Below are 15,984 nucleotides of genomic sequence, written 5' to 3'. Positions count from 1 at the left end.
GTGTGTTGTGAGCAGCTCAAGAAATAACTGCGGGTGTGTGGCAACATGAGCTGGAGATTTCTCCAATTCCGACAGCTGAGTTGCTGTGAGCCTTGCACTGAAGCCGTGCATGACATGGTTGTATGAGTACAAGAACATTTCGTTCTCATCATGTTCTTCAGGAGATGATCGCATTAATGATGTTAAGGTGGACTGATGCCATGCCTCATGTGTTAAGAAAGATGCAGGTTTTTGGGAATGGTCCATGTGGACGATATATGTCTGGTATTCCTCAGCATTTGACACTGCATTGTTGATTTGCAGTAGCATTAACAGTAACAAAGAGATCATATTGTAAACCTATCTAGCTAGTTATGAACCTTATGACAGGAGAGACGGTATATATGTACTAGGAGTCTGGAATTTATATACTTGAATATGATATCTTCAGTGTACAAGAAACATATCCCATGATGATAATGTTCCTTTGTTTAATAGTGAAACGTTATGTTCAAAGTCCAGGCTTCTCATAATTCTCTGATCATTGTTTTTTGTGTCAACTTCATGTCTATGATTCTATGATATTGGTTGTTTTCTTGTGTCTTCTGTTTGCATCGAAAAGGTCAGCTCATTACATTAGCTTTTTCTCATTAGTTCGTTGGTATTTAGAGAAACTGGACTACTCTCCTTGTTCAACCTTTTGAGTTCTTATCCTATTATTGTATTGTATCTGAAGAAAGTATCCAGATTTAAGATTGTTTGGACCTCATCTGTGCTCGATATGAACATTGTGTGGCATTTGGGTAGCCGAGATCAGTTTTGTTCCCAAATGTTCTTAGGTATTAGGGTTTAAGGTTAAGATTGAAAACTAAAAGACAGATGCGCTTCTCTGGTTTTGGAGGTGAAAAACATTTCATTCTGTAGTTGGATTGATCCCAATATTGGTTAAATTACCGCAACATGTAAATTTTTAGAGGCATCTCGTGTCTTGTGAAGATTCTATCTTCCTGTAGTTTTTGAACTACATGTTGAAAATAGCCACAAGAACGGGGATACTTCCAACCAAAAATAGCAAGTTGACTCAGAAATTGGCCAAGGTCATCATTGTAATACTCAACCCTCTCATATACATTGGTTGGCTCCTTTTCTTTCCGAATCTTTATGCTTAGTTAGCAAAGGGAAATTGTAACAGTGGTCCGTATGAATAGTGAGCCATACAACCACATTCCATGGATATCCTAAAGCTATTTGCTCTGATTTTTTCGTTTGGTGCTAATTCACACGGCTCTCATTTCTTCTTCTTGGTTTGTCCAGAATAGAAGAAGGAAGAACAACAGGTTTGTCGTGGATGTGAGGGAAGCTACTCTACCACTCCATCAAGGCATTTAATGTTGTCACTTCTCTCATCACATTTCCTTCAGTTTTTAGCTTTAAAGATAGACAACAGGAGGAGACTAGTAACTAATAACCTAACAGTTGACTCCAAAAAGGGCCTAGGTCCTTATCATAAAATACACAGGCTCTTTCATGTACAAGTTAGAATCTTAAAAATCATCGCACTTAACAAAGGGAAAATGCAGCAGTGGTCCTTTATAAATGTGTGCCGAACAACCATATTCTTATTCCCTGATCTAATTTCTTGTAGGTGAAACATCAACTTGGGAGTGGATGGATTGAAGAAATTTGAGGACCAAGTAAGTTTAAATGCATGTGCTTTCTTATATTTTGAACTATTATATGAAAATAACAGACACAGCTTCCTTTTTCTAATACAATTGATCTCATAATGAGCCGAACTTGTATACTGAGCTGTCTTGGGAATGACTCTGAACTGACTGGTATGCTAATGATAATGAATCACTGAAAGTAACTCTTCGCATTCACATTTTAGTATTCTGAATTTCAATGTGGTTATAACCGTTATAGAACTCTCAGTGATCAAGTGTTTTTTAGTGTGGCGGGATATTGACACTCCGGAGGTGTGGACCATTATGTTAGTTTAATAAATGAGCATATCGCAAGCAATGACTAATCTAACGGCTCATATCTCCAGAGTTTTTTAGAGTACAACGTAGAATTTTTTGTGTGCAACTAATGTTTATGTTAGTCTTTTTTTTTTCTTTTTTTTACCGTTGTGGGAGGGCACATGGTAGGCCCACATGACGACAATGAAGCAATTCAGTCTAGCTCATGCTGACTGCAATGTGACTGAAATTGATATCTTTGTTTTCTGCGGTTAGCTTGGAAAGAAACATTTAAGCAAAGCATGAAAGATAAAACCAAGAGCTCACCGAAATTTCTTTCAGGAATGTGAGAGTGATAGGTGCATTTCAGTGCATGGGTGCACTACATTTGGGGGTTCACTACAATGTTAATCATATTGATATTTACATCTTCCACTTGCATTTTGGGAATTGGCAGCTGTATACCCTATTTACCATACCCTTGTTTTCTGTGGCGGTCCATAACAATGACAGTGTCATTGTTGTGCCCATTCCCCATGTAACAAACCAACTACCAAGCATCAAGATTCTGCTAGGCGCCCTTGCCAAATGATCTGTCCTGATGTTATGGAAAGAGGATCCTCTAGTGATGTGTTCTGTGCCGATGTTGAACTTGTGTTCAAATGATGCCATTTCAGTGTTCAAGATTAAGTGTTTTGAGTTTAGGGCTTAATAACAGCGTATGTAATACTGTACTGAAACGACATAGTTTAGGACATTATCACTAAATCAACACAAAAAAAATCAATCGAGGCTCTGAACTCAGCAGTTTGAGGAACAGAGTCATTAGAGTCTATAGCTTAGGGGAGTGTAATTTTGGAAGAAATAACCATTATCCATAAGATGCATGGGCATCAATTATAGATGCATATTGAGGGTCCCCTACTAATGTAAGTATGGAGAAGTTGGAACAGTCAGTAGGTGATTGAGCAATATCTTGAGGTTCTCATACTCCTTTGTTCTCTATAAGTAACACCAAGCATTACAGTTTTCTTCTATATTTTCACTTCAATTCCCTAGAACTAGCTCATCCATGGCTACTCATAACCATCATGTTCCCTTGTACTTGTGGCTTTCCATTGTCACAATCTCAAACCTTGCCAAAGTCTCCACCTTGGCTCATGAATCCAACAATTATATCATCCACATGGATTCATCATTTATGCCCAAAGCCTTTGCAGATCACCATTCTTGGTACTTGTCCACTGTAGATTCTGTACTATCCACTTCTTCTATCTCTTCTAAGCTCATTTATAGCTACACTCATGTCTTAAACGGGTTCAGTGCAAGTCTCTCTGTTCCTGAGCTGGAGGCCTTAAAAACCTCTCCAGGGTACATATCTTCAGTTAGAGACCTGCCGGTAAAACGCGACACGACCCACTCGTCCCAGTTTCTTGGCCTTAACTCCAAGACGGGAGCATGGCCGGTGTCCAATTACGGCAAAGGTACCATTATTGGTTTGGTGGACACCGGGGTTTGGCCAGAAAACGAAAGCTTTAACGACGCTGGAATGTCAGAAATCCCACCAAGATGGAAAGGAGAATGTGAAAGTGGTACACAATTCAGCTCTTCATTGTGCAACAAAAAGCTCATTGGGGCAAGGTTCTTTAACAAAGGAATCGTAGCCCGACAGCCCAATGTGACATTCACCATGAACTCCACAAGGGACACCGACGGTCATGGGACGCACACCTCTTCTACGGCCGCTGGAAACTATGTGGCCGGGGCATCGTGCTTTAATTATGCTCCGGGAACTGCCAGCGGCATGGCGCCTCGGGCTCACGTGGCCATGTACAAGGCTCTGTGGGACGAGGGTGCCTTATCGTCTGACATAATTGCTGCCATCGAGCAAGCAGTTGTGGACGGTGTGGATGTCTTATCCCTGTCGTTCGGATTAGATGGCGTTGCGCTGTACGAGGACCCTGTTGCCATAGCCACATTCTCAGCCATCGAGAAGGGCGTCTTCGTTTCCACTTCGGCAGGAAATGAAGGACCTGTCTATGGTAGCTTGCATAATGGAATCCCTTGGGTTCTAACAGTTGCAGCTAGTACCATTGATCGTGACTTTCAGGGAACTGCACATCTTGGAAATGGAGAATCCGTCACAGGGATGACTCTTTTTCCGGGGGTTAATTCGTCTTCAACTCCAATCCCAATTGTTTTCATTAATGCATGTGACAATTTGAAGATGCTGAACAAGGTTGGGAATAAAATCGTGTTGTGCCAGGACAACAATTCACTTGAGGAACAATATCCTACTGTTCAAGATGCAAATGTTGCCGGAGGTATCTTCATTACCAACAACACCGACTTGGAATTGTTCCTCCAGAGCCAATTTCCCACACTTTTTTTGAGTCCAAAGGAAGGTGAAACTATCAAAGACTACATCAAGAGCAATTCTAACCCGAAAGTAAGCTTGGAGTTTCAAAAGACACTGCTTGGTGTGAGACCAGCACCGACGGTTACTAGTTACACATCTAGAGGTCCATCTTCCAGCTTCCCCTTTACTCTCAAGCCGGACATTACTGCACCGGGTTCACTAATCCTCGCTGCATGGCCTCGAAACATTTCGGTGGCAACGATTAACAAAAAACAGGTTCTGTATAGTGAATTCAATTTGTTGTCGGGGACATCCATGGCGTGCCCACATGCAGCTGGGTTAGCTGCGCTTGTGAAAGGTGCACATCCTGAATGGAGTCCTGCAGCTATCAGGTCGGCTATGATGACTACGTCGGACATCCTGGATAACACACTTAGTTCCATTAAGGACATTGGTGATCATTTGCTACCGGCTAGTCCTCTGGCCATGGGAGCAGGTCATGTCAATCCCAACAAGGCCCTTAACCCGGGACTCATATATGACGCGACCATAGATGATTACGTAAATCTTCTTTGTGCACTAAACTACACCAAGGAACAAATCCAAACCATCACCAGATCAGCCTCGAACAATTGTTCATCTCCGTCATTAGATCTTAATTACCCTTCGTTCATTGCATTTTTCAATGTCAATGATTCAAAGTCGGGAGTACAAACCACTCAAGAGTTCCGAAGGACGGTGACCAATGTAGGAAAGGGGCAGTCGACATACATTGCAAGCGTGACAGCTGTGAAAGGGTTTGAGGTTGGAGTCGTTCCTAACAAATTGGTTTTCAGAAGGGAAGGGGAGCAGCTGAGCTTTAAGTTGAGTATAAGAGGTCGAAGACTGATGAAAGAGACGGTGGCTTTTGGTTACCTGACTTGGGTGGACACTGAAGGTCAACATGTGGTGAGAAGCCCCATTGTGGCCACAAAACTCAGCTCGGATGTAGTTGTGTAAAATAACCACTAGCTAGAAGCCTAGAATAGCATGTGGTTCGACCCCATTACTTCCCTCTGCTCAAATAAAACTCATTTCACATAGGATCGGGTTAACACTTCGATGAATTAATCATGCAGACTATTGGCAAGGGTTTTCTGTGGAATTGTTAGTTTTTACTTATATAGTAATATGAATGTATTGTTGGACTCAACATAAAAGTTATTAATAAAATCTCGAAACTCTAAAGAGTATGAAGATGTGAAATGTAAAATATATTATTATCTTAACAAACTTGTCAGAAATAAACAAAATTCACGAGTGCTTGGCATTAGGAGAGAGTTGTCGTCATCCCCAAGTTCCAACCCCATCACCCGGCCGGTGAAAGAAATTTTCAGTCGACAAAACACGGGATTGGAAAAGCCAAGGGACCCAAACACCATATATGTCGCTGGTCATGACAGGCTGGGCCAGAATATGACTTGGTAACCAATATACAACTGGTAACACGCATGACATAGTTTTGCTTTTTTATACTTTAATCCATTAAGATTAGCTTTTATATTGTAGTTTTCGGATTTTAGTTTCTCCGTCCATGCATATAATGTTAGAAAATTATAACTAATTAGGAGGAAGATATGCTTTTGCATTCAATCATGACATGGTCATCTATTTATAGTTGACAACGATCGATCAAGATTCTGAACTAGAAAAAGGTTGGACTTCAAAGATTAGATCGTACTTAAAAGTAGTATTTCAGAGTACTAACAAAAACCTTCTTATAATAACATATAGCTTAACAACTTACATTCATTAATGTGTTCCCTAGAGCAGTATTTGCGATTCTAATAATAGAATGGTTTTTCCTAAATGAACAAAAGAAAAATACTATTAGTTTGTATAGATTGAGAGTTGTATACAATCTCTATCTCTCCGAGTCTCCGTGACAAGTTGAGAAATAAGAACTCAAATTGTAGAGAGATCATATTATTGCATGCATATAGATAGTTTTCTTGTGCATTTTTAAGTTAAGAGTATAAAATGATTTTTTGTAAAAAAAAAATATATATATATATATATTAGAAAATTACATAGTAGCACCTGACCAAAGATATAAACACAGAAAACCCACCTTCAATTTGTTTTATACAAATAAGGACACAAGCTCAGGCCCAAAACCAAATGAAGCAGGCCTGGCTTCGAATTTTGATAGAAAATGACTAAAATAGCCAGTTTTCATTACAATTTACACTCATGCAAAGTTGTTAGAGACTATTTGCTATTGTGTTTGCAAGCTGCTACAAAGGGAAAAGCAAGGCAAATCAGTGGATGTGTAACATTAATCTCGGTAAGTCACTACTGCTACTGCTACTGCTATTGCTACTGTATAGTTAAATTATGTGTTACTTATATTTGTTTTGTTTTTGTTATAGTATTGGATATCCGAGAAGAGTACTATGCTTGTTGAAATTAAAGGCAGAGAATCAATGACTCCAGGGTGTGTCAAGTGGAGTCTCCCTCAATTCACAAAAGAATTGCAGAAAATGCAAGTTGATGAAATAGAGGTGATGGATACGCTACTGTCTACTACTGTATGTGCTTCTGCTACTGTGCAATATGCTACTAACTTGAAAAATATTTTATTGCAGATTGATAATGCAGTTGCTGACAACAATAGAAGCAAACATGGCAAGGAAAACAGCGACGATGACTTTGAGAACCCTCCATCAAAGCATGCTGCTACTACACAGGCAAAGGGGCAGAAAAGACAAAGAGAAGAAAAGAAGGCTACAATAGCTGCCAAAAAACCAGCCAAAAAGAGGGTGGCAGAAAAGAGAGCAAAAAGTAAAGAAAATAAGATCTCGAATGAGGATGCTACTACATCAGCTGAAAAGGAAAAGTGTAGAAATGAAGAAAAGACAGCTGATAATTAATCAAAAGGTTTCGAAGATGAACATGAAGACATGACATTAAGAGATTGGGTAACTACAATGAAAAATTACATTTATAGTAGCTACGTGTACATTTTTACTAAAATCATCTTTGTTTTGTTTTTTAGGTGGATATGAACAGCATGAATTTTGCGAAAAAGATTGACGAGAATAAAGGAGAGGAAGTGATGCAAACAAAAGCAACAAGTGGAGTAAATGTCAATGATATGGATTTGGGTGCAACTGAGGAAGAAGCGGTAAATAAATTTAAGTTTCTTGGTTTATGCAGATTTCTTTTTGTCTACTTCACTTTGGATCTTTACCTTGTTTTGATGTAGTTTGATTGGTAATAATGTGATACTGCATTATTTTCTAATTTTTTTGAATTATCATGTTCTTTTGGTTAAGGATGCTGTGGATGGTATTAGAGATGACTTTAGCTTTGACACTGGATTGGGGGGGGGGGGCAGAAAAATGAAACAAACTTTGTCGATCAGGATCGGGATGGAACTGAAGGAGGAGAACCGGATCAAATGGAACGGAACAAAAAAAACTGCTACTGAGGCCGATGCAAATTTTACGGATCAAACCCTGAAAAATATTATAGAAGAGATTGTGAATAAAGCTGCAAGGAACGAAAAAGCTGCTACTGTAGCCGATGAAGCTGCAAGGAACGACAAAGCTGCTACTGAGGCTGGTGCAAATATTACGAATCAAATCTTGAACAACATTGTAGAAGAGATTGTGACTAAAGAGTACAAGAGCAGGTATGATTTGCATTTATATGGTATGATTGAGAATGAACAGATTTGTATGTATCTCTATTATTTTTGGATTAAGCTTATTTTTTTGTTTTATATGGTTTGCATTTATATTGATTCATGTTGTGTGGATTGCAATGCTGGTTGTTTTGATGTTGGAATATAGAAAGTTCATAATTGGGTGAGGTTGTATGCTACTGTGTGCAGGAATGATCCGGTTTGGTTCGATGAATGGGAAGACTTGTTGCAGAGTGAGTATGACGAATTTGGCTATCCAAGCACTGATGAAGAACAGATCAACATAGTGGAGCATTGGCAAGATGTAGCAATGTTGAAACAAGATATGGCGGGAAGTGATATCGAGAGCTGCAAGAGGAAGCAAGCTTATATAGAGAGATTGTGGGATGAAAAAGAAGAAGTGTCAAAAAAATACAAAAAGTTGAAGATAAAGATGAAGAAGATACAAAAAGTTGAAGATAAAGATGAAGAAGAAGCAAAAGAGATTAGAAAATGGAGAAACAAATGCAAACAACTAATGATGATAGTGCAAAGGATAGAAAAAGATGAAGAGGCCAATGAAGATGCTGCTGCTGCTCCTCCTGTTGTTCCTGCTCATGCTACTGCTCCTACAAATGAACCTAGGACACGATCAGCGATAAAGAGAATCAAAGAAAGAACCGATCGGAAAGAGAAACAACTAGAAGGTTTTGAGGTGCAGAAACCATCGAAGAAACAGAGGAAGAAGAGCAATTAAAGGACTTCACAAACATATTAGTAGTCTATTTTAGTATATATTTTCATGTGCAGAAAATAGGGATATGTTTGTAGATTTGCTATTGCCTATCATTTTTTGATCTTTCAACAAGCAGGATGGGAAGGGGATCAAAATCTTGAATTGCAACGTTGCTTAAAAGGTTGAAATTGATTCAAGTTTTCTAAGCCAAAACTAAAATTTAATGTTAGGTTGGTGTGATATTTTCTTGAGGAATCGTAATGTTGGAAGGCATTTGACTATGGTTTTCGGGTTTGGTGTCCTTTACTCTCTGCTTCATTTGTGGTGACCAAACATAAAATGAAAAAGATTGAATATATACGAAGGCAGAAGATTGAACATAAAACAAGGGAACGTGTCGCTGCACAGCCAAATAGGCCCTGCTACTACACTAAAACATTTTGCTACTACACCACCTAAAAAACGAAGAGTGAACATAAACAAATCTGCTACTTCATTACTGGAAACCAATAATATCAATCACTGAAATTAAACTTTTTCCTGTAAATTTTAAAAATCTTTAATTTGCTACAACGAAACAATGTCATCTGCTACTGTTGAATAAGCTACTGGTTAAAAACGATCATCCATGACCATTTATCCCTATAATACTCAGCTCCTCATGACATAGAAACTTCTCAAAAGCTAAAAAAATTAATCTAAGGCACTGCTACTATATAAAATTGCAGTGCGAACATATATGAATCAAAAAATTGCATGTGATATTGTTGAATCATGCCATCTGTTACTGTTGAATCAATCTGCTACTGCTGAATCATGTCATGTGCTACTGTTCCTATTGAATGTGCTACTGTTCCTATTGAATGTGCTACTGTTACCGTTGAATGTGCTACTGTTACTGTTGAATGTGCTACTGTCTCAGATAGCCACATTGCATGACCTGCGATTGTGGTGGCCAAGTTGATCCCACCGTGTACATTTCACTGGTCCGGACTCTTCCCCAAACGACTTGATCCTCCTTGTCTGTGGTCTTCCGGGAGGTTTCCGAGTCTTGGGAGGCTGCAAAGCTGAATCACCAAAACTACTAGGATTGGGCTTATCAAGATCCAGGACTGGAAAAATAGGAAGATCATGAGCACTTCTATAGAATGAGGTCTTCCAGTAATCTTCAATGTAACGGTAAGGAACACGGTTCGCCTTTTGCATTACTTGAACTGTGTGAGAACATGGGAAGCACCTAAACTGCCACCAAGCACAAGAACACTCCCTCTCAACCAAGTTCACCATGACGGTGCTATCCTCTGTACAAACTTCAAAAATATCATTAGTAGACTGGCTAACTCTCTAATTCTCCATGTTTCTATCCTTTTCAACAACTTTTTCTCAAGCTTAGAACATAGCACACTCCTCAAGGTAGAAGATTGAACCTTCCTTTCACAAAACATCTCCATAACTCTCACACGAATGCCTTCAAGCAACTGAGGCAGCGACATGCATCTCTCATTCTTGACCATGTTGTTGAAGCTCTCTGCCAAAGAATTACTCATTTCGCCATATCTTTTAGCAGGGAAGCAAGCAATAGCATAGTTTTCGGGTGGCAAGTTAGCAAGAAAGGACTGACCCTGCCCACGACTTTACTTCCTAAATTCTTCCAACTTTTCATTGAAGATATCTAAAGTCCTAGCATATGCAGCTTTTGTAAACAATCTCGCAATGTGTTCCTTAAAAGTAGAACCATAAGAACTTGGATACTTGCCATTCAAATTGTCCTTTAGATGGTTGATACAGTAGGAGTGCGGCGCATTTGGAAACACCTCTTTCACACCATCCAAAAGACCAGTTCCACGGTTTGTCATGAATACAATAGTCCGGTAGTCACTCGTCAAGATTATGGCCAAATGTTCAAGGAACCACCTCCAATTCTCTTTACTTTCAGCATCAACAATGGCAAAGGCAAATGGGAAAACATCTGGAAAAAAAAAATACAAAAACAAAAGCTAGAATAAATAAGACAAAAAAAAAATTGAACATAAGAACTGCTACTGCTTTAAAATGCTACTGATACTGTTACTGCTACTACTACTACTATTGGCATAAAGAAATTCAAGTTGACAATAGGAAAGCATGCAAAACAAACTCCCATCTCATCATCATGTAAAGATCACGTACAAGAAAACACAATAAGGGGTGCTACTGCCAGGTTCTTAGAAAACACACTAAAAATTCACAATTAATCAAAATTTACATATGCTGCTACTACATGGACAAAACAAAAGAAAACAAAACAAAAGAAAACTCAACTTTGGAAGAAGTTTGCATACCTTTGTTCCCTGTTTTAGCACAAGCACCCAATAGCATCCCCTTATACTTGTATTTAATAAAAGTCCCATCAAAGAACAGCATAGGTTGACAATATTTGAAGCCGTTTATGCAAGCCCCATAAGATATAAACAATCGACGAAAACGATTATCAAGAGAGTCAAGGATGCAGTATGAACCGGGGTTAGTTCTCTTTAATGTGTCAATATACCACGGCAATATAGAATATCCAAATGCTTCACTACCATGCAACATCTTATTAGCAGCCTCTTTGCCCCTATATGCCATGTGATAAGGAATATCAAACCCATAATCATGCTTGAAATGCTTGACAATATCCTTGGGATTAATCAAAGGATCGGATCTCACTTTATCAACCATAATAGTGGAAATAACTTTGGATCCTAACCTCTTATGATTTTGATGCTGGACAACACCAACACAAGAATGATTATTCACCAACTTTATTATATGGAAATAACCACTAGCCTTGTTTAAGGAAGCATAAACGTACCATTCACACCCATCGGAATCTTTCTTGGCACAAGTAGCACTAACACGACACTTGTCATTCTTAACATAGTTAAACTCAAACCCCTTCTTAACGGCAAATTTACACAACTTATCCCGAAATTCAACGGCACGACCAATGAAAACTTGACCAGTCTTATATATATTGTCATTCCAATCACTAGACATATACTTCCTTTTAGACTTGTTGCTCACAAAATTTCCAATTATCATGTTATTGTCATCCTCAAAATTCGAATCATCACTACTAGCATGATCTTCATCAACAAGTTCAAGGATATTCACAATAGCATTATCCACAGTAGCATGTTTCACAGTAGCAGCAATTTCCTGTTTATCGACACACATCTTGGAACAAGCTTCAACATCAAGAACATGTATATCTATAAAGGGACAATTTAGCAGTTGAAAGATATCCAACATGATCAAAATATCTTCGTCACACTCTAAGTAGCAATTGGAGCAATCGTTAAGTGCATATCTAAAAACAAATTGACCATCCTTGAGATTTCGAAACCTTGAGGAAATTTTGGTACACAAATTTTCATACGTGGTGCTTGATGACAATGGTAAAAGAATAGTCTCTGTCCCATATGTAAATCTTCCAAATGTTGACTTTGACATACTATAAAACACATTTAGAAAACTATTATTAATGTTATATACTGCTACTGCACAACCTGAAAGCCAAAATATTAAAACAGCTACTATGATAATAGTAAAACTAAACATCACATCAAACTCTGCTACTGCTCTACAAGATATCAAACCTCACATACACAATAATCAACCACCTGCTACTGCTATTACACAAATTCAAACACCTGCTACTGCTCTACTACAATCATAACACAATTATAAACCATCAGACACTAAAATCACAATACTCCAATTATAAACCAACTCAGACCTCAAACTTCAGGATTGAATATCATAGCCTCGAAGTATATTCCCGTACCAATTATAGGTAAAAAAACCAACACACAAATTCAAAATAGAAAAAAGAAGAATCAAATTCAACCTAAAACGAGTTCAATAATTCAAAAAGAAACAAATTGAACCCAAACTAGAAGAAATTCACAAGAAATTGGATGAAACAGTAGATGATCAAAATCTTAGAAAGCATAAAATTGACACAGAAGCATGAATTTGAAGCAAGAAGACATGAAGAATCATAAAACTAACATGGAAATTCGATCGCTTTCAATAGGAGAAGAGAAATTGGAAAGCTTCCATGGACGGGTTCTCTCACTACATTTCAAATTAAAGAAGAAGAAGGAGTCGCCGACAAAGGAGAGAGAGAGAGAGAGAGAGAGAGAGAGAGAGAGAGAGAGAGAGAGAGAGACGGTCTCTCCTTGACGTTAGCAGAAAGGGAATAAAGAACCCAAAAAATGAAGTTAAGGGCAAATAAGTAATTTACCTTATAACAGGTGGTAAGTGGAGATCAAATTGATCTTATCTGTAAGATTTTGTCCTTTGATGTTTAATTTCATCTTTAAAGGATGTATCTGTCAAACAATTTTCTGTCAATAACTTATATGCAATTTGTTATATATATATATATATAGTGAGGGATTTTATTTTTTTAGTCATTTTAAGGGATCGCTCATTAGACCCACTTTTCGATCACATATTCACATCTTAAATGTTCAGTTTTTAGGTATATATGAGTAAATCATCTCTGCGAATTTTCAGCCAAATTGATAATCATTAAGACATTCATAACTGCGATTTACAATTATGAATATGAACGGTTCGGGTTAGACAGATTCGGTTCGTCCATTGATTTAATCTAGTTTGATACTTTAACGATCATCAATTTGGCTGAAAATTTGCAGAATTGATTTATACATTAGAACCTAAAAACTTAACAGTCCAAATGCCGAAATACGATCGAAAAGTGGGTCTCACAAGAGATCCCTTAAAATGGCTAAAAAAAAGGATCCCTTAGTGAAACGGTCCTCATATGTGTGTGTGTGTGTACTATTATTAAGAGAAGAAATTTTGTAAGTCAAAACTGAAAATTTTGATAGATTTAATCCTGAAATATTAAAAAACTTTGAGAATATATTAAATCATAAAGATAAATAAGACAATTAAAAAATAGATTTTTATTAAGAAAATTAAAAAGAAATGATTCCACAACTCTCACTTTTCTCACCCACTATTTTCTCTCTGTAATAACTACTAGTGAATCCATTTCTTCTGCAATAACTACCCACCTTTAAAAAAAACGAAATTTTTTATTACACATGTAAAGCATGTGATTGTAGACTAGTGTGTGTGTGGATATATATATATATATATATATATATATATATATATATATGATCAAAATCGTAAATTATGTATGCATCTTACGAATCCCTTCTTTAGTTGATTAAAAGTCATGTCTTCCCTTACCATCATAGTGAAGTTGCCTTTAGCCAAAAGTAGGACATGTCGGAAGTGGGTGGGTGGGAATCCATGCATGAAGATCTTTGTATTTCTTTGGACAGCATTTTCCAGTTTCTTTTCCAAATTAGCTGCTGCTGCTTCAGCTAGCTTGGGAACTTTTTGAGGAGCGATCGAGGCCAGTGATTCAATAATTCAAGTTGGATTCGAAGTCCAAGCAAACAATGGATCTGTGTACGTATCAGAGTAAACCAGATCAGCAAAAATTAAAGAACCCAGATAAGATATGAAATTATGAATAACAAAGTGACACGCGCCCGAGTAATTACTGATTAGCAACAAGCAGACTCACATGGGAGTGTGGGATTGACATAAACCCCCAAAAACTTTTCTTCGATCACTTTGATCGTCTTCTTTAACGACAAATTACGTAAAATGCATGCCTTAATCAATTTTTTATTTCTGCCATTTCAATCACTTAGAGCAAGTTAATCCGTTAAGTCACATAATATTCACTACTTTTTAGTGTTTATTTCCACTCTCTGGGTCACGGACACAGTTTCTAATCTCACCAGATCAGCTTGCAGGTCACCAGGGTGACCTAGAAAGTGACTCAGGGTGACACATGGTCACCCTGAGCATAAAATATACTGTGTCCGTAATCCAGAGAGTGAAAATACATATAAAAAGTAGTGAATAGTAGGTGACCTGGTGATCCACGGGTGAATTTACTCTTACATAAGAAAAGATTACCAAGTCCCATGTTATCTATGATGTACGAGCTAGAGATCCAAATTTCTAGGGAGATTCATAAAGGTGTAGTTAATGCAAAGGTGTATTTTTTATAGATTCACAAAGGTGTATTTTTTAGGGTGCGGCTATTGCCACCCTACAATTTTCTTTGTTCACCCTACTTGCTTATTACACCCTACATTTTAATTTTAATTATTAAATTTACTTATTTAACCCATGTCTCTTTTCAAAAATATCCTTATATGACATATCCAATAAGAAAATAAATAATTTTAATGAAAATCTTTCATTTAATTTATACTCATAAAAAAATTAAAATTTATTAAAGTTTCCTAATAAAATCATAATCTCATTTACTCCCATTTTTAAATTTTTTTTCTTTCAATTTCAATGTTCTTTTTTTTTTTATCAGAAATTTCAATGTTCTCTATTTCAATCTATGTAAAAAGATTAGTAAATTTCCCTTTTAAAAAAAAAAAAAGATTAGTAAATTTACAACTATGATCAACGAAGAAGAGATTGATTTTTTTTCTTCGTGTTTTAAATTTTTACTTTCGGTGTTCACAAAGAATATTGCAAAGATTTTGATGAAGTTAAAGGTAATGGTTTTGTGAATTGAATAATGAATTAACGATAAGGAGGCATCAAAAAGGCAAAGAAATAGTAATAAATTCAAATTTGGGTTGAGAAGATAAAGATTAATGTTATCCAATGAGAAATTAAGTAGTTTTATATTTAATTAATTACTCATATATTTATTTTTTCTTACATATTTGGATTTTAGAAAATTAGTGTACTTATTAGTCATTTTGCACTTGGGTAATATAGTCTTTCAATAATTCAAATGTTTGTAGGGTGAAATAAGAAAATAGTAGGGTGGCAATAGCCGCACCCATTTTTTATTATGGGGTAATTCCCGCATACCCAAAAATCCTTGGTATTTTTCCCAACTGCCCAACACTTTGGTATTTCACTATTGACAAAAGACAAAGACTAACAGGGATAGTTTTAACAAACAAATGCCATCTGTATCCTATGTTGACCTTAGATTCTTCTACCGTTCTATTCAGTCAAAAGGCAACAACAAAAAACATTAAAACAAAAACAAGACTAGCCTTCAACATGCCACATTTCGCCTAACGACTTCCTGTCTAAACGGCTACTCACAGGGCGGAATCACTGCTGCTTGTCCTAATTTTTCTGTTTTAAAACTGATTCTTTTGGCTGAACAGTAAGGCTTTAGAAATTTAGCTTTCCATGGGATGCATGCATTCGAATGTTC

The 15,984-nt window shown here is 37.1% G+C and overlaps 4 protein-coding genes across 4 annotated transcripts; 2 read left to right on the top strand and 2 right to left on the bottom strand.

Annotated features, from left to right (window-relative positions):
• The first annotated feature begins 2,900 nt into the window (after positions 1 to 2,900).
• LOC112173084 (subtilisin-like protease SBT3) lies at positions 2,901 to 5,412 on the top strand. The gene has a single exon (XM_024310631.2). It carries the CDS (start codon positions 3,016 to 3,018, stop codon positions 5,299 to 5,301), a length of 2,286 nt encoding a protein of 761 aa, XP_024166399.1. The 5' UTR covers positions 2,901 to 3,015; the 3' UTR covers positions 5,302 to 5,412.
• A 1,053-nt stretch (positions 5,413 to 6,465) lies between these two features.
• LOC121050247 lies at positions 6,466 to 8,902 on the top strand. The gene is made up of 6 exons (XM_040509754.1): positions 6,466 to 6,628; positions 6,714 to 6,845; positions 6,930 to 7,262; positions 7,340 to 7,468; positions 7,620 to 7,978; positions 8,180 to 8,902. The coding sequence occupies exons 3-6, from the start codon at positions 7,245 to 7,247 to the stop codon at positions 8,724 to 8,726; spliced, it is 1,053 nt and encodes a 350-aa protein (XP_040365688.1). The 5' UTR covers positions 6,466 to 6,628; positions 6,714 to 6,845; positions 6,930 to 7,244; the 3' UTR covers positions 8,727 to 8,902.
• Positions 8,903 to 9,353: 451 nt separating this feature from the next.
• On the bottom strand, positions 9,354 to 12,830 carry LOC112171792. The gene is made up of 3 exons (XM_024308914.2): positions 12,741 to 12,830; positions 11,027 to 12,180; positions 9,354 to 10,674 (listed from the first exon to the last, which is right to left on the bottom strand). The coding sequence occupies exons 2-3, from the start codon at positions 12,177 to 12,179 to the stop codon at positions 10,340 to 10,342; spliced, it is 1,488 nt and encodes a 495-aa protein (XP_024164682.2). The 5' UTR covers position 12,180; positions 12,741 to 12,830; the 3' UTR covers positions 9,354 to 10,339.
• On the bottom strand, positions 9,624 to 10,252 carry LOC112171793. The gene is made up of 2 exons (XM_024308915.1): positions 10,111 to 10,252; positions 9,624 to 10,006 (listed from the first exon to the last, which is right to left on the bottom strand). The coding sequence occupies exons 1-2, from the start codon at positions 10,250 to 10,252 to the stop codon at positions 9,624 to 9,626; spliced, it is 525 nt and encodes a 174-aa protein (XP_024164683.1).
• Positions 12,831 to 15,984: the final 3,154 nt, after the last annotated feature.

Source organism: Rosa chinensis, chromosome 6 (genome assembly GCF_002994745.2).
Source record: "Rosa chinensis cultivar Old Blush chromosome 6, RchiOBHm-V2, whole genome shotgun sequence".
Lineage (NCBI taxonomy): Eukaryota > Viridiplantae > Streptophyta > Magnoliopsida > Rosales > Rosaceae > Rosa > Rosa chinensis.
Note: the sequence above shows the minus strand (reverse complement) of the source record. Positions and strands in the feature narration are given on the sequence as shown.